The sequence below is a fragment of the Hylobates moloch genome, unplaced genomic scaffold (genome assembly GCF_009828535.3).
Source record: "Hylobates moloch isolate HMO894 unplaced genomic scaffold, HMol_V3 SCAFFOLD_5, whole genome shotgun sequence".
NCBI lineage: Eukaryota > Metazoa > Chordata > Mammalia > Primates > Hylobatidae > Hylobates > Hylobates moloch.
The window spans coordinates 46925175-46944860 of NW_026652280.1; the positions used below are offsets into that span (position 1 = coordinate 46925175).

Below are 19686 nucleotides of genomic sequence, written 5' to 3' on the forward strand. Positions count from 1 at the left end.
TAGGGTGGAGGGTGAGAGGACCATTATTTTCTCTTGTTGATGGAAAATGCACAGTATTCCCACAACTACTTAAAAAAAAAAAAAAAAACCTACTCACCAATTGTCTTCCACGTCTTTGTATATATAGACTGAATACATGTGTGTGTACACACAGACAACCAGTTCAAACCAGTTTAGGGGCCAAGTTATCAAGTCCTGCATAGATAACCCAGTATGTATCTTTAGATTGCCTTAGCACTAGGGTCTCAGCCTATATTCTAAGACTGGAGAAGTGGCAAATATTCATATCATTCATAAATATATTCATAAATAAATATTACTTAGTATTCAGTGAATACCTAGTTTTGCCAGTTAAAAAACAGTGCCAAAAAAGGGGTAAAGGGATTCATCATATTGTTCTACATACTCTGACATGCACTGCTTCAGTTCTTCACCTTTTCCCAGCAATCAAGATTGCAGAACCTCCTGGAAAGATGGCTCTAGGCCTCATCATGGCCCTGACCATCCACCTTGGGTGCATCTCCTAAGATCACGGACTGCACCTTAATTTCCCTTATGTGTGACAAGCTGTTGACTCAATATAATCCTGATGTCCTGGCCCAGCTGCTCTAGTACTTACTGGACATAACACATACACATGCACACGCCATGAAATGGCCATTGGAAGACTGTATGACAGATTCTTCTGAATCTTTGCAGTGAAATAGGCTTTAAAGTCAAATAAGTGCAATGGCACCAATAACACACTGAGTTAGCTAGAACAAATGCAATGATGGATTATCTAAAAGGAACAAAGGTATTGCTCACAGTTCTGATAATGCTACCAATTGCTTCCAGAATGATTAGGTGGCTCCACATGTCAGGAAAGATTTCATTAGAGCAGAGGCTATGATCACCTGATTGTCTAAGAAGAGAGTGGTCCAGAAGGGAACTTGAGTAGGTAGAGCAGGCCCGCTGTCCAAAAGGACAGTGTAGATAAAAACACGTTCCTCTTATTTGCACCATTGTGTCCCAACACATTTTCTCAGGCCTCAATTAAAAAGTTGATATTGTAATAATATAACATACATCTATTTATTTAGAGACAGTCTTGCTCTGTCACCCAGGCTAGAGTGCTGTGGTGTGATCTCGGCTCATTATAACCTCCACCTCACAGGTTCAAGTGATTCTCCTGCCTCAGCCTCCCTAGTAGCTGGGATTACAGGCATGTGCCACCACATCCAGCTAATTTTTCTATTTTTAGTAGAGATGGAATTTCAACATGTTGGCCAGGCTGGTCTCAAACTCCTGGCCTTAAGTGATCCACCTGCCTAGGCCTCCCAAAGTGCTGGGATTGCAGGCATGAGCCACCACACCCAGTCATAATACAATCTTTTTAAAAATTTGATTTTATTTTGTAATTGATAATAATGTATAGAGTACACTGTGATGTTTTGCTACATATAATGTATAGTAATCATATTAGGGTAATTGTCACATTCATCATCTCAAACATTTATCATTTCTTTGTGTTGGGAACATTCAACATTCTCCTTCTAGCTATTTGAAGCTATATAATATGTTATTGCTAACTGTAGTCATGCTACAGTGATATAGAACACTAGAACTTATAAGAAGATTCCAGACATTGATCTAATTCTAATAATTCATTTTTTAAAATTAAGCTAATATTTAAAAATTATATCACAGGGCCTCACCCAAGGCCTGGCACTTAGTAGGTGCTCAGTAAATGTTTGTGGAATCTGTGTGCCTTTTCCTGATAATGACATTTACTGCTGCAACAGCCTAGAAAAATCTCTTTTCAGCCTCATGATTAAGCTTAGGCCTCACTTTCTCACTGAAGTTTTAGTCATTTCCTCCCTGGAGCATCTATTGCTCTTCTACCTGGAGTACTCTGTATTCTATTTATCTGTTCTCATGTCCTCTCTCTCTCTCTCTCTCTGTCTCTGTCTACACGGTGAGCTCTGGGATGAAGGAATGGCATACAATTCATCTTCATATGCTCAGAGGTTAGCATAATAACCAATAGGTACACAGTACATATTTTTGAATGAAATGAATTAGCTGCTTGAAATATGATTCTTTTTTTTTTTTTTTTTTTTTGAGACAGAGTCAGGCTCTGTTGCCCAGGCTGGAGTGCAATGGTGCGATCTCAGCTCACCGCAACCTCTGCCTTCTGGGCGGAGGACAAGCGATTGTCCTGCCCCAGCCCCCCAAGTAGCTGGGATTAGAGGCACATGCCACCACGCCTGGCTAATTTTGTATTTTTAGTAGAGACGGGGTTTCACCATGTTAGTCAGGCTGGTCTCAAACTCCTGACCTCTGGTGATCTGCCTACCTTGGCCCCCCAAAGTGCTGGGATTACAGGTGTGAGCCACTGTGCCTGGCCCAAAATATGATTCTCCATTAGATCTTCTGATACCTTGTAGGTTTTCAAGTGAACCACTAGAGTTCACTTTCCCATATTTGAGTATGTGGGTTTTGCATCAGAAAACACCTCTTATAAATCCTCATCATGTAGGCCACACCCATTTCCTTCCTTCTGCCCTCAATAACTTGGGGCAACTATGGGGCCATCATCTAAGATAATTTAAACTACATAACAATCATTTTTGCTAGCCTGTTGCCATATCATCCACCTTATAAATAGCCCTGACTCCCTTAACCTTTGTCAAAGATTTTATTATCAAATGCTTAAATAATATATGTTGCTCTGCTACTTTAATTCATTTAGAGGGCTTACTATTTTTGACACCAGCCTTTTGGGGTGTGGAACAATAAAAAGTATCAGAGTGATACTTTCTCCCAGAAAAATATGATCAGGAAGACATTGTGCTGACACTTGGAAAAGGGTAATCATCAAAGCTCTAGAGTGTTTCATTGACATGTCTCTGAAATACACAACACTTTGTAAAACAGGAAAAAACTAACCTTTGAAAGAGATGGCAGCTTTCATTCCAAAGATTTTTTACTCTCCAAAAGTAAAAATAAAACTACATTTAAGTTCCTACTAGCATGCCAAGAAGTATTCAAAGTAAAACCGTTGATATTAAAATAACACGATCATAATTTAGGAATATATTAGTGAAAATATTTGAACTAAGATAAAAATAAGACTTTGAAGGTCAGTTTTGCTTAAACAGGTAATAGAAGTCCAATGTGAAATCACATTAATCTGACTGCTTATTAGCACTTCCCCAAGTTAAGTGTTCAGAACTAAAACTGTAAATCAACAAGGTTTTATTGAAAACCTTTGCCGTTGGCACAATTAGGTGTTATCATAGTTCTGGAAAGAAATAATATATGGCCAGCCTTTGAAAAGCTTACAAACCTCCTTTGCTTAAAACTGACATATGTGTTGCATGGGTGAGATCTATCCTAGAAGCCATAGAATCCTTACCAAAGGCACCCTTTCTTCTTTTTTCCTTCTTTAACTTCCTCCCTCCTTCACATCTTCTGGCATCCGTCACAATTTTTTCCACCTTCCAAAAAAATAAATTCCATAGTCTCTTAGCTAGCATTAAGTCATTCATGCTATTCGTTGATCAATAAATCAAAATTTACTGATTCATTAATATTTCTGATTACTATGTTATGCCTAAATGCTATAGGGATGCCAGAGTCTGGCCCAGTACTACGTGCTGGGTTCTGTGCTAGGCATGAAGCTACGGAGATGATAGCATCTGGCCTTCAGGGGCTCATAGATCTTTTAGGGGTGACAAGCCAAAGACAAGCCATTTTAATACACTGTTTCATCACTTGGCAAGTGATACAGTAAAAGTATGCATTTAGTCCAATCATTGCAAAGATGAGGGAGTGATGAAACGAATTTCATAGTCAAGAAAACTGACCCCTAGATATAATTTTGAACTACAAGAGACAAGCTCTCTTGGTTCTTGCACAGCCTCCTAAATGTGCACTTTTTTTTTAGATTTATACACCTTAAACTCACCTAAATAACTTCATCTCCAGAGATTATGAAAATCTGGCTTGATATGTGCAGAACAAGTAGGAGGTAAGGGAGAAAGTGCTGGCCACCTTCGGGTTAATTCAGAACATTTGCCAACTCATAACTGGATTCTGATCTTAAAAACTCTTACAAGGTCAAACTTTCCAGACTAACTGTCCATAATGATAAAATCATCACCAAATAGACAAAATGTTTCCATTTATTTGTAGTTTGAAACTATAGTAGAGCCAAAATATAACAGAAAAAAAGTAGCAGAGCTTTTTTCTATTTATTTAATAATATCTTAAATTATTTATTCAATAATATCTATCAAGCCCTTCCTAATGTGTAAAATGTGTAAATATGTAAAATGTTTTACTGTGTGCCTGTTTCTATCTCCAGAAATGCGTTAGCCAGGTTGCTAGATCTTTGCTGAAAGACTGAATGGTAGGATTAAACTAACTAGCAAATTTTAAAACATTTATGTTTCTCAGTTGCATTTACTATAAAATTGAAGTTTTTTTTTAAAAAAAAAAAAAAAAAAAAAAACCTCTAAGAGCCCATGGCAAGGAATATTCAATATTATTAAAGGGAAGCATCTTTCTTTCAGGTTATTTGTTTTCAGCAGCATGTAATTGCTATTTGAATTTGCTTCAATGAGTAAATATTTCACAAATATATATTCTGGCAGTATGATGCTTCCAAGATATCATTTATTTTGTCTGTTCCTAGAAAAGAATACCTTAAAACAGAAATTATGTAATTATAAGTAACATAAATTATATGAAAAACTCAAACCCAACAAAAATGTATAAAATACAAATGGATTTTAAATGTATGAAAACATGCTACACCTGTACCACAAATAAATGAAGATTTAGATTTTAACTAGACATCAACTGTTCACTCACCATACTGGCAAAGATACAAATGTAAAAATGGGTACAATATGATGATATCCATCAAAATGTAAAATGTACCTATTCTTTGGCCCAGAAATTTTGCTTAGAAGAATCAACCCTACAGATAAATTATCCACGTGTGTTATGTATCTGCAAGGACACTCAACACAGCACTGCTTGTAACAGCAGCAACCTTCAAAGCATAGCCTTTCTGTCCATCTCTACTGTCCCCTCCTGGCCAAGCTGCCATCTTCTTTCATCTGGATCACAGAAGGAACCTCTGCCTGATCCTCCTCTTTTCCTTCTTTCCCTCCTACAACCTCAATAGTAGCCAGACTGGTATTTTTAAAACATAAATCAGATTATGTCATTCTGCCACTTAAACCCCTCCCACGCCTTTTTATCATGCTTAGCATAAAATCCACCATGCTTATTCTGGCTCATGGAGACCTGCATTTCAGCCTGTGTCTGCCTGCTGACTTCATCCCATGCCTGTTGGGCCCTCACCCAAGGTGCTCACAACACACAGGCTTTCTCTCTGCTCTCAGGCACGACCAACTCATTGCCACTTCTGCACCAACTGCTTCAACTAAAGTAATAGACAGGCACTCACTCTCTAGCACATCGTCCCATTGTATTTCTCTTTATGTCATCTGTCATCACCTGGCTGTGCTCCTATTTGTTATTTATTTATCTGTGTTGTTCTTTCTCTCTATCATATAAGGTCTAGGAGAGCAGGGATATTGTCTGCCTCGTTCAGTTGTGTATTATCAGCAACCAGAAAGGTGTCTGCACCTAGTGAGTGTTTAGTGAATGTTTGTTGAATGAATTAACCATCAGAAGGAAATGGAATCCATTATAGAATGCCCATCAAATGGAACACTGTGCAGCCACTTAAAATAATGCAGTGGACGATAATGCCAGCGTTGTCTTCTGACCATGTCCTTCCACACTGCACTGGTCTGCCCTGGCCTCTCTCCTCAACCTCATCTCAGATCCGTGTGTTCTGGTCTTCTTGCTGTCCTTCACACATTTCAAACCTATGCCTTAAGGTCTTTGCACTTGCTATTCTTGAACCTACACCCTGCACAGCTCCCTTACTCACTTCAGCCAATTCTCTCCTCACAAGTCATCTACTCAGAAAGGCCTTCCCTGAGCACTGTCAAAACTCACTACCCTTGCCGCTCCCTCTCCCCGACCCAGATTTAGTTTTCTTCTTGCACTTATTATTTGAAACAAAAGAGCTTATTTACTTGTGTCTGTGTTTATTATGTGCTTCCCCTGACTAGTATGTACCTGGTTTGCTGCTTACCATGACCTCCCCAGCAGGTACAACATTGCCTGGCATGGAGTAGCACGAAAACAAATACTTGATTAATGGAGAAAGAAAGAATGAATGTATTATTAAGTGTGAAAAAGCAAGACACTAAACAGTATGTCTATAGTATGCTGCTGCCATTTGTGTTAACAAAAATGACCGATATATATAATGTCTCTGGAAATAAAACCCAAGAACATAGTAGCAGAGATTGCGTTTGTGGTAGAGAACTGAAAGGCTGAGGGCGGGCTGAGGGTAAGAGGAAGACTTAACTTGTTCTGTATGTCCTTTTTTTTTTAAGATTGTATTTTAACCATGGGCATTAATTATTTTTTCAAAACAATTGAGAACTTTTGTTATATCTGACAGTTTTACAAGCTTATGTATTTGAGACCAAAAATATCAAGGCCTTCACAAATGTCACCTCTAATTGATAAGCATTCAATAACCATCTATTTAGCAAGTCTATATTCTTGGCACAGCCCTGTGCAATCTCTTGTTTGGATATTCATGAAAATTTGGGGGTTGCAGACGATACATATACTTTCTGCTGGAAGAGGTTTACATTCCTTAGATGTAAAATGTGGGCGGAGACACGGTAGTGTGTATCTCTAGTACAGTAAGGCCTTCATGAACACAAACAAGACCCCTGAACATTTTATAGGCCAGGAAAACAGCCTCTGTAACCAAGATATTTTGAATCTGCTTGCAAGGTTGAACTATGGCCCTACTGTTTAAAAAAGAAAAAAATCTGCCAACAGATTCTACCCACCCTTAACTGGCTGATTTTCTCAGTGTTTTTTCTGGCTCCATCAAACAAATGTACTCTGCTTTAAGAAAACCAGCTATTCGAATATCCAGATTTATAGGAAATCATTTAAAGGAATGTCTTCTTGCTTTAAGGATTTATTCAAATATCATAGTAATAAACACATTTAAAATACTATTCAATATAAAAAATTATACACAAATTTCAGAAACACCATCACTGAACACTCAGGAACTCAGTAATTACTTGCTGGATGGATGAACATACCTATTGAAAATCAGTAGAGTGAAATGGATAAGAGCGTGAGTTGGGGTCCAGATATCCCCATGTTTGGATTCTATCTCTGCCGTTCGGTTGAGTCTGACCTTCAACAAGTGACTTACCCTCTCAAGTCCTTTTAGTGTTTCTAAAAAAATAAAACGAATGAGTAATGCCTCCTTTGTGATTAGTTGTATTAAATGAAAGATGTGAGCCAATTTAGGTAAATATACTATCAGTATATTTTATCATTTATTATTTCCTTCGCTTAATTTCTGCTTGCCTGAATGTGAACAAATGAATAGCAAGAACGCAAGTGTTGTTGTATTTTCAAATCTATAATATAGATTAATATAATTATATATTTAATATACATATATGTGGCACATAGTAAATGTTTGGTCAATTCTGGTTATTATTGCAAAAAGTAACAGAGAATTCCCAGAGAGTTTGACTCTTTTTTCCCATCCACAAAGACCAATTTTGTGCATAAGATCTCTGGACATTTTATTGCTCTGGTAGAAGCAGGGGTAAAAGACTGTGTAACTGAGATTTTTATGGCCTTAAAATTACGAGAAAACAATTAACAGGTACATAAGTTAATTGTGGCAGAGATTCAGCTTGTTACGATTGCTAACATCTATTTCCTGTGTGATGATTAGTCATTCTGCAGAGTAAATGCTGTGACAATATCCTCTCCAAGTTTATTTTACAGTATTACCTGATTCCTACTTTCTTAATTAAAAATATTAAATGTAAATGTTTTATTTAATTTCCCAAGACTAGAATAGAATTTTGGGTGTTTGGAGTGGAACGGGCAAAAATGGTACAAATTGCTTGAAATTTAGAGATGAAATGAAGTGCTCCTTCAGATGATGAAAAGTTTTTTCTTCTCCAATTTTCTGGCTTTTTCTTTCTCCTAGCACTACCTGTTTGTTTAATAAAGTTGAGAAGTCTCACAAAGGGCCTTATAAACACGTGTTATTATATTTTAAATCTGATTTGAAAGTGCCTCTCTCCTACTCCCTCTGAGTAAAGTGACCTTTTTAAATGGAGGGAAGTGGGTTTAGATGACAGTCATGATAAATGCGGTCATGTTCACTCAATAAAATAAGGCCCAGTGCATTTGAGGATAAATCAGTGAAATGTACAGCCCCACCTGTCTGTCTCCATCATTCATTTCCACTGTCACTTTCACAGTGGCTGATGGATCACAGTTGCTGTAAAATTAGACAGCCTTTAATCTCATTTCATCCTGATTAGCTTCTCTTTCCCCTTTCCCTCTAACTCACTGACTGACACGCTAAAACTCACACTGGGCTGTATGTGAACCTGGAGTACAAACCTCCCCCACTATCTGCTTGCGAAGGCGAGGCACTTGTCCACCGCTGGAGAAATCTGGAAAGGAGCAGGCATGTATCTGTGGTTATTTAAAAGAAAATCAATAAGTGCAGTACCCAAGGCCATTTTAAACCATTGTTTGCTCTTGTTCACTACCCTATTTATTTTGCTTTTCTTTGGGCTTAATCAGAAGTCAAAGAAATTAGGTCTTTTGCAAAATTCAAACATTGATTGAATATAGATTTTTTAAAATAAATTTGGGAGAGTTTTACTTTCAGAATAACTTCAAAGAGCATTTGGGTATATTTATAGCCTCTCAACTCACAGTAATAATTCAGAAAAGACAATAATTCAGGAATGAGAATACTGAAATGCTCAGCCAAGAAATACAGCAGACAGGTTTTAAAACAAGGGTAAAAATGTGTAAATAGATGAGAATTCCTTCAAGTAGCCTTTAAATTAGGACTTCAAAGACCTTCTTTTCTCTTATTTTGAAGAGTTCAATAGTTAGCTTAGTGCAATAGTTTCATTTGTTTGCATAAAGCATAACAATAGGGGTAATCAAATGAAAAAGAGGCTTAAAAATAAATCATGTATTATTTCCTTCACTTAATTTTTGCTTGCCTGAATGAGAGCAAATGGCAAGAACAAAACACAAGTGTCATTTTATTTTCAGAGACTGTACTTTATTATGAAGCTGGACTTCTGGTTTTAAAAAAAAAGATAATACCATTTTTCATTATTTATAAGATTTGGGCAAAATGTTGATCTGACCGAAAGTTTAAAAGAAATATCTGAAGAGCTGTGGTCATAGAACAAGTTCATTGTAGCTGATGGCCTCTATGACTGCACTGTATCTCACGTGAATTGATGCATACAGCTGACAATTAATGCTGAGTAAGTTTACCACTGGCCAGAGGACATTACCGTCAACTGGAGTAGCACCAGGTTGTTCGCAATATGACAAGGGAAGCTTTGTTTTGTTTTTGGTATTTTGGAACCAGCATTTTGATCCAAACAATGATGAACTAATTAAAAGGAAGAAAACCTTTCAAACATATTCCACCTCCGTTGCTCAATGAGCCTCACGTATACTCTGCCACAGTGAATTCTGAGTAGTGAAGCCTGTAACATCTACACAGGTAAAAGCGTTTTTCACAGAGATAAACTGAGGATTGATGGGCTAAAGGACGTTCTTGAGATGACTCTCGAAGTCAATTGACCTAATTCATGGACCGCACAAACCACTGCCCACCCAATTTCTACATTATCCCCCAGATTGGAGGTTTACGTACCAATGCCTTCTGCCCTGTGGATATAAGTTCAAAAACAATGCATATTTACAGTACAAATAAATAAGTCAGTAGGTAAATAAACAAAACAAAACTCCTAAAATCCCTTGGTAAGAAGCTTAAATGATCTGATTTGCTCTTTCAGAGGCTGTGTTGTAAGTCTCAAACCTGTGCCTGTTTCTTATTTTTTATTTACATATCTTAGCCAGCGTAAGTGCTTTCTGAGAAAAATAAAAGATAATAAAAACAAAATGAAATGAGAGCTATATAGCACCCAAAATAAGTCAGGCGTGAGATAGGTCTCCTCGCTTTCTCTCTCTCTGCATTGGCGAAGGAGCACAAAGTAAGAGTTGGCCCTGACTCATACTGATTTCCCACTGCACTGGTTTCTTAAGTGCTCTGTTGATCCGTGTCGAGGAATAAGTTCCCTGCCTGAACATGCACATCACCTCCCCATTTGTCCTCACCTAGATTTAAGGTGCCCATATGATGAGCTGAACAAGGACATCATTTTTCCTACTGGGCCCAAAGCACTGTAGGAGATATGATAACTAATGCTGTATACGTTTACATTTACCATAGGATATTATTGTAGCAGAGACTAACACTGCACAGCACAAAAGGAGACAGGAGCATCCTATTCTGGTACTTTGTGTCTCCCCAAAGGAAATGTAAATCAGAACAAATACAGAGAAAGCTGGCATTAGTGGGTTTCTGAATAATGCCCCCTCCTCACATCCACCACATTTGGGCAGAGAGAAGGGAGAGGCAAGGAGAATAGATATTTGTGATATTCCTGACAGTTTTCATCTTTGTTACAAAAGAGCTCCTAAGCAGATAGATAGAGAATGTGTGATTGTGCTGCTAATGACATTGTACAGGAAATTAAGCATATACATTTGGAGGAGGCATTAAATCAGCAGGACCTTAATTTAAAAACTTAAAACTGTATGGAAATTCAGCTTGTTCATTGCTGTGGAATAGAAAGCGACCAAGCACCCTGAGTCTGTTTATGGAAAGATTGCCAGCAAACCAAGTTGGGCAGAGCATCTTAATGGCTCCAAGTGTATTCAGGGTTACTTCTTCCAAGAAGTAACCCCAGCCCTGACCATTTAGGAGTGTCACTCGTTCAGATCACTGTCCACATCATCAGGCAGGCTAGGAGAACCTAGGAATCGAAAGCGGCATGGCAGGTTGTTCTTGACTAATTTCTGGAATAATATTATGTAAAATTAGTCAAAAGGGGTTGGGTTTGAAACCGCTGGGAGCACACCGCTGAGTCACTGCGTAGGGATCCCTGGATTGGTGAGTAGCGGCTTGGCTTACCTGTGCATTCTTCTTCCTCTGACTCAGTCTCACATTTTATGCACTTCAGTGAAACAAATAGCCAGTGAGCGAAGGTAGCAAATCCTGAGATGGAAAATTTCATATGTCTTTTTTTTTCTTAATTTCAGTTATGCCATACAACAGTGCCCACCACTGCGTTGTGGAGGTGGAAAACTTCTTGTTCGTGTTGGGTGGAGAGGACCAGTGGAATCCGAATGGTAACTATTGAACAACTTAATTGGAGGTGCTCAACAAGTATGTGTGTAATGAAGGGCATCAGTAGCAGTCCACTTTGTAATTAGTGTGGAAAATACATTTCTGTGCAACGGGGACAAATGAAGTAGTAAGGAAATGGGGCTGACAATTGGAGAGAGGGTCAATCATTGAGCTAACTGGGGACATGTGTAGCAGAGCGATCACTCATCAACTCTCTGGGGATTTGGCTTCACAGTGATACCCCAGCCCCGCTCCTTATCCATCCCCTGAGGAATGCCACAAGCATGAGCACAAACTCCCCAGAGGAAGGAAGCAAGCTGCAGCTGTTAAGAATCCTCACCATCTTCTCTACCACCTTTCTCTTATTTTATCAATATAATAATGTGGGTTGCAATACATAAGCATTATGTCCAGTCATGCTGCACATAATTTTAGCTGAAGTTATTTTGCAGCAGGTATTACTCAACATCCATTCCAGTTGCTGTACCTTTTGCAAGTGCTTCTTCCGTAGATTATCCACCATCCTCCCCGTTAATGTGATTACGTCATAAACTTATTGCAAAGAGAAATTAAACATTTTAACGCACTTCCCAAATCGAACACAAGAACGCTGTGGCTTGCAGAATATGCAAAATTATCAAGATATTTTTGGAAAGCTTGCACATGAAGGAGGAGTTGCAGTTGTAGCCTTCTGTGTAACAGAGATAATTATGACTGAGAAACCATAAAACAGCTTGCAGGTACACATTTTTACTTTAAAACCCCAGAACATCCAGCTGAAATTACATATACTGCATATATTTTATTGTGAATGCTCTCTTTCAGCATCTGCACCAAGGCAAATTATAGAAAATTGTTACATCTGTTCACTCTAGAAAATCTTCAAGGCAAACAATCCAGGCCACCCTCCAAGAACATTTCTTTTAAGAGAGGGGGACATTCTTTCTCAAGACCTGCAGCTTTGTTGTGCCACATTTTCTAGTGTTGGAAAGAAGATGGTTCCTGGGCCTTGTGAGAAAAAGATTTGGAACAGGAGCAAGGATGATATTTCATATCTCTCCCCTAACTTACCTTTGTAATGATGGATTCGATATGTTACCAGAAAACCCTGACGTGCGCACAATGCATTGTAAACTCCTCATTTACTATTTAACTTATCCTTCTTTAGAAGTGATTTGAACTGTAAGGAGCATTTGTAAGCAAACACACAGTGTGCAGCCACTGGGTTTATCTAAGCAAATAATCTGCAGAACATTCTTTTTGAAGGCCAGGTTAAAACTAAAACATGACAAGAGAAAACAGGAACGTCTTCAGCCTACTGCACTTTGCAGGTAGAATAGGCCTCTGTTAAAATAGCAGTCTTGGTGCCACAATTCATTCTCACAAAACACTGTGAATCTCCTTGACTTAAGGTCTTAAGTCAGACCTTAAGCAGCAACACAGAAAACCTGTTCCACAGGCATATGCAAAAAAAACCAAAACAAAACAAAACAAAACAAAAAACAAACAAACAAAAACCTGTAACTACTTGCTGTTCAATTTCTAATCAAAGGCACATCTGAGAGAATTGGGTGGGGGGAACAGGGGAGAGTTGAAAGGACATATTCCTTCCTCTAGTCTAGAGAATCAAGATTTTATCTTTGAACTAATTCAGACTCCCATAAAATCATGCTGTTGGATTACACTGATTTTTCTCTTTCCCAGCCCTGAGAGGAACAGCAGTTGGGTTTAAAGCCATCAGTGAATATGCTGTGAGAAATGACTAGAAACAGCACACAACTGCATTTACCATAGGGATGGTTCTCACCATGGCCACTCACGAGCTCCCTATGAAGCCCCAGAGGATAAATTCTTTAGACCAAAGCACCGAGGCATTGTGTGCTTTTGAAAATTATTACTAATGCTAACCATGTGACTATTCGTCTCTTTGCTTTGCTTTAACCACTAAGGATGCACAGAATTAAATTTTAGTATAACTTTAATTACTATATTTTAATTTTACCTTTAGCCTTAATACAGGCCTGGGAGTGCGCTCTCTCTCTCTCTCTCTCTCTCTGTGTGTGTGTGTGTGTGTAAGATTTTTTTTTAGAATTTTGGAAGCTTCCACATGAAAGGCTGAGTCATTGCGTCCCTGACTCATTTGGCACGTGAAGTCATTTAGCATAGATTTGGGCAAAGGAGGCTGGACCATGGGCTGGGCTCACCTAAATAGAGGAGAACTGGTTACACCTTGCGGCAAGCAGGCCAGCCTTTTGCACTTCATGTCAGTTATTGGCTAAAGCCTTCCCCCAGGTGGGGGATGAGGGAAGGCAATGAGGTGGCCTGTTCAGCAGGAAGAGCCGCCGTGACTATGAGCAGCCAGCATTCAGCAGCCAGGGAATGGGTGCACCGGTCTGGTAAAGGAATCTGGGCTAAGGAACAAGAGCATCTGCCACAATCCCGTGAATGATTTCCATACTCCATCCATCTGGTCAACCATAGTTAACTTCATTAGTATTAGTAGTAGTACTTATTGAGTACTCCTTATTGCCAGGAACTTTGCTAAGCACTCACCTGCATAATTTCACTTAGTCCTCACAAGCATCCTGCAAATCATTCCATGATAGCTCTAGTTTTACTATGAGAAGACTAAGCCTGAAGAGCTTAAATGACTTGCCAGTAAACATAGCTTACAAGAAGCTGAGCTGATTTCAACCTAGGTCTATCTGATTTCAGAGCCGTCGTCTTTAGCCACTGTAATACACTGTGTTTCACATAAACATATGTATTTGGTTAGATGTGTCACAGTCATGCTTTTGCTTTTGATCCTGTGAAATTAAATCAATATTGGATCACATGGAAAGTGGCTCCCACTCACTCACAAGGAACTCTTCGTCATTCCTCATTTTAAAAACTGTGAAGAGACTCAACCATCTCTAAAATATGAGAGTCTTGTATTATAATACCTCATGCAATTAATACCAAAACATATAAAGGATAGCAATCCTATGATAATATATAACATGCTTTAATATCATTGCTGGCAGGGAGAAAGCTTTTAAATACATGGGTTCAGATGTTATGTATGTCAGTCCCAAAGATGAAATCTTAAGTTAAACATTATTTCTTATGAAAATGGTATCTGAGATGTGTGCCCTTGAAGTACAAAATTGCAAATTTCAAGACATGCTCATAAAACACAAACATGTACTCATTGAAATAAATATATCTATTGATGATCTATTGATGACCACAATTTGAAGTCAGCAAATATATTAGTTACTAGAAATATAATCAAAATACACACATAAGGTTTTCTACTCAGATATAATTATTAACTCCTATCAACTCTCTTCATGTCAGTAATGATAGGAATGCATGATCATATTCTAATAGATATGCAGACTCTCAGTGCCCCAGCTTATGGAAACCCAGTTTACATTTGTCACTTCCTGATAACTGGCTCCCAAAACAACTGCTCATAGGGAACTTCTTTTCTTCTCACCTCCTTCTCCTCTACCTATTGGTTGGAAACCGCCACCCTTTGCCCCATATATCACATCAGCCAAGTGCTAAGCAACAATGGTGTCTGGTGACAGGGCACCAGCACAAAAAAGAAAAGTGGAGGAAAATCAGAAAAAAAAAATGAAAAGGATGAGAAAAAACAGAATGTGTGAAGGATAATCCAAAATTTCATAGCATATGGCTGCCACTCTCAAGCTGCTGGTAGCACCTCAATAGTAGCCACAAGGAAGGAGAATAACCCCATTTCATCTCACCTTCCTCACTCTACCACACTCATTCCTCCTGAGGTTCATTATCCTCTCTGCACCTCCTTTGCCACCTCCAGAACGCCTTCCTTCTTTTCGTCTTCCCAGTCCTCCATTCTTGCCCTACTTTTGCACCTTCTTTGGGGGGTCTGGGAACAGGGTGTCTCTCTGTTATCCAGGCTGGAGTGGTGCAATCATAGCTTACTGCTGCCTTGAACTCCCGGCCTTGAGCAATCCTGTCACCTTAGCCTCCTGAGTAGCTGGGACTACAGGCATGAGCCACCACACCCAGACTCTTTTGCATCATTGGCCTGCCTCTGTAAACCATTTTCTCATCACACATCCATGTTACACCAGTTTCTGCTTAGCCTCTTCTCTGAATCAAGGCCACTACCATTACAACCAGAAGTGAACATTGCTAGTTTCTACCACCACTGCTCAGCACGTGAAGGCACTCTCAGCCCCATTGCCAGGAGGAGGCAGACATCATCTTCCAAATGGAAATTCTAAACCAAACATCTAGAGAAACATTACTATACATGGTGGGTAGGTTCTACTTTCCTGTGAATATCATTAATCTTCAGCTGAATTTGGGAATTAACCTTGGAACTTGACTAAGAATGATGATATTTTTTCTACGCGGAAATGATTGCAGATTTCACAAAAACTCACTTAACCAGCTCTAGACATAATTCTTTCTTGAGTTGGAGTCTCCTTATGTGAAATCCAAGTCTTCTGAGTCTTCCTTTCCCCCTCGTACTCTTATCTCTTCCTGTATGTCCCCAAATAAAACTCAATTTACCACTCAACCTAACCATCCAAACTTTCCCACGTGATTCCTGTAACTCATGATCTCACATCAGCAAAATATCTATAATCCTTAAATTCTCCTCTGAATGATTCCTTCAACTTCTTTTCTAATCAAAACCTAGCGCTGTTTTGTTTTGTTTTGTTTTGTTTTGTTTTTATGGAGTCTCATTCTGTTGCCCAGGCTGGAGTGCAGTGGTGCGATCTTGGCTCACTGCAACCTCTGCCTTCTGGGTTCAAGTGATTCTCCTGCCTCAGCCTCCCAAGTAGCTGGGATTACAGAAGCCCACCACCATGCCCGGCTAATTTTTGTATTTTTAGTAGAGACAGGGTTTCACCATGTTGGCCAGGCTGGTCTCGAACTCCTGACTTCAAAGATCTGCCCTCCTCGCCCTCCTAAAGTGCTAGGATTACAGGCATGAGCCACCATGCCCAGCCAAAACCTGGCTACCTTCTGAGAGTACTGCTTTCCCAGCCACTCTTTCTAATGGGAGCCAGTGTATATCACCTTCCCCCACATACTTTATATTATTGGAGGCAAGCAACTTTTCTGTTTTCTCTTTATTGCCATTCTCAATCCCTTAAAACCCCAAGCACTTTAAAGGATATCTGCAGATGATACCATTTGCTGCCTCTTTATGTGGCAGTAATCCACTGTTTTGCCGGTAATGCCACCTTTTCACTGTCCATCATCCCCTCGTGTCCTTACTTCCCATTTTACTGAGCTTAGCTTCTATGGCCCATCCCTATAACCACTCTCCTCATAAACCTGCCGCCTTTTTGTTCTCTCTCTCCTTCCTCTGTATTTGCCTGGCAATACTAGTCCTGGTTAAACTTAACTCTCTTCCCTCTCTCCCCTGCCCCTGAGCAACTAAATGTGGACAGAGAAAACCACACAGCCAAGCTGGCTACTATTCAGCTCCACTAAATTTCTGTGGTCAATGCGCCTTTCTACCCTCCAAGGTAACAATTTCATTCCTCAGTCTTTTCAAATGCCTCCTTCTTCAAAGTCACCATCCTCACTCTCAGGTGATGGCCTTCCTTTTTAGTTCAATAGAAGCACTCAGAAGATAAACTCCTCATTTTGCTACCTCCAATCTATTCACTTATTTCCACTGCAACTTATATATTCTGTCTTCCCCCTATTATTGTTTCTGCCCCAATCCTAAAGTCTATTCCTCATTCCTTCTTGCCTGCTTAAGGACTTTCCAGTGTGTCCAAACTTTAAAAACAACCAAACAAACCTTCCTTCAATGCTGCATCCTCCAGCTAGAATCTTCTTTCTATTGCCAAAGTCCTAAGAAGCAGTGCCTATCCTCTTACGTCCGCTTTCTTACATCTCAGTCTCCCCTGAGCGGTCTGCACTCAGGCTTTCATCCCCTCCGGTTCACTGAAGCAATGCTTGTCAAGGCCACCAGCAACCTTCATGCTGCCAAATCCCATAGTCACTTCTTATTTGCCTACCTCCCTTCCTTTTGAAACACTATTTGCTTCCAAAATACCACACCTTTCCCCCTATCTCTGAGCATTCTTTTCCTTTGTTGGTTTTGCTTCTTCTTTTCCAGGGCTCACTCTGAGGACCCATTGTCTTTCATTTTCATACACTCTCCATACATGATTTCACTCAATCCTATGCTCTTAAATAATAACTCTGGACTAATGACTCCAAACTTTGCACCCATAGCCGCATTTAGCCAGTGGCCTACCAGACACTTCCTGTTTGAGATCCTATAGGTCTCTCAAGGTTAATTCCAAAACAGAGCTCATAACTTCTCTTCCCAACTCCCCACCTATTCCTCCTTGGTCTTCCCCACCTCAGCAAATTGCATAACCTTGCATTCAATTATTCAAGCTCAAAACCTAGCAGCCATCCCTAATGACTCATTTTTTCTCATACCAATATTCAAGCCCTCGGGAAATTTTATTTGGCTATGCCTGCACAATAGATTTAAAACTCAACCATTTCTCACCACCTCCACCTTCATTCAAGCCACCACAGCTCTTACCTTGATGATTGTAGTGGCCTCCTGACAGTTCCCCTCTTCCACAGTGGCCCCCCATAGTCTACTCTTTACACAGCAGCCAGCATGATAGATTGGACTGTTTTTCACTTGCTCAAAACTCTCCAGTGACTTGCTATTGTCCTTATAACAAAATATAAAATCCTGCATCAGCCCACAAGGCACACTGTGTTCTGGCCCTTGACCCCTTTCTGACCTCTGTGCAGTTACCCTAGCATTCTTGCTGTTTTTGAACTCACTGCCAGCCCAGGGACTTAATTCTTTCCTGCCCCCTTGCCTGAGAGGCTCATTCTGCAGATATTTGCATGGCTTGCAGAAGACATCTGTTAGCAGGTGACTATGCTACTGAAACTGGCCTCCCCTTTATCATTCTTGGCTTTATTTTTTAATAGTATTCATCGCTACTTGATATTATATGTCTGTTTATTCATTTATAAGGATATGGACTATGTCTTTCTTGCATACCAATATATTTCCAGAGTCTAGAATACATAAAACACACAGTAGGTGCTAGGTGCTTGATATATATTTGTACAGTTAATAATTGTGTTGGGTGGACATGTCTGTGTGAGCACATGCACACACACTCACACACCCCTATCTGTTCAGTCCTGTAGTGAATTTGGTACCCATCTCTCAATGTTTCGTTACACGTATATAAATAAAGGTAGACTTTTAGAGTTAAGGCTTTGAGTCCTCTAGAGGATTATCATCTCAGGTGCTACACAGTGAATGTAATATATTACTTTGCTTCCATTTCTTGTTTTAATGTCAACATGCACATAAAATAAGATTCATTTTAATACCTTGGAGGCATTACCGTGCTTCTCAGCTCAACAGAGAGGATAAGCTGGTTAAGCAGCTCGGAGGATTCACGTTTCCCATTTCAGCAAATACACCTGTGTATATGTCACAGCAACTGTGCTCCCCCCAAATACACACACGGAACTTACATGGTATGCATAGAACAAAACTAACTTTCCCAATCAGGCTCTTTTTGTAGTGGCTGCTATTATTTGAACAGAGAGAGCAGACTCTCCCACCGACAGAGAGGCCATGCACATGTGAGGGCTGGGGACACGTGGGAAATCTCTATACCTTTCTTTCCATTTGGCTGCGAACCTAAAACTTCTCTAAAAATATTATCTCTTAAAATAATTTTTTCTGAAAAGAAAGAAGATGTAAGAAGTTTTGATGTTGTTGTTGTTGTAGTTTTTTAATGGCTCTAACCAGAGATACCATCATACAAGGCAGTCTTTGGAACTGATAATTTACAGACAATAATTTACTGTGTTTAAAACGTTAAAACACCAATAGCACCCAAGATATTTTTATCCTAACACTGTAATAAAAGCCAGTTTGGTAAATGTAGTTGCTTTGATTATTGTGGTTGATTTAGTTTTTCCTAACTCATTGCAAAAACAGAAAAAGGAAAGAGAAGGAAAGAGGAAAAACACTTGAGGTGGCACATTTATTTTTCTATTGACTCATCACCCGTGCTGTGTTAGGTATTCCCTCTACTTAATTCATCTGTTTGTTAAACCTGAGAATAGAGACGTCTTATAAAACACTACTATATGTGCAAATCAACAAAAGAATCTAAGTTTTAAATGTCTTGAATACATTTTTACAGGAAAACACAGTACAAATTTTGTCAGCCGATATGATCCTCGATTTAATAGCTGGATTCAACTTCCACCCATGCAAGAAAGGTAAGTGTTTATTTCTTGCACCTGAA

At 39.3% G+C, this 19686-nt stretch overlaps 1 protein-coding gene across 1 annotated transcript in view; it reads left to right on the forward strand.

The window, feature by feature from the left end:
• KLHL14 (kelch like family member 14) overlaps positions 1-19686 on the forward strand; it is a 100790-nt gene that overhangs the window by 66662 nt on the left and 14442 nt on the right. Inside the window, exons 4-5 of the mRNA XM_032151716.2 lie at positions 11284-11373; positions 19582-19660. Coding sequence (XP_032007607.1) covers positions 11284-11373; positions 19582-19660 — 169 coding nt within the window. The remainder of the gene's footprint in view (positions 1-11283; positions 11374-19581; positions 19661-19686) is intronic.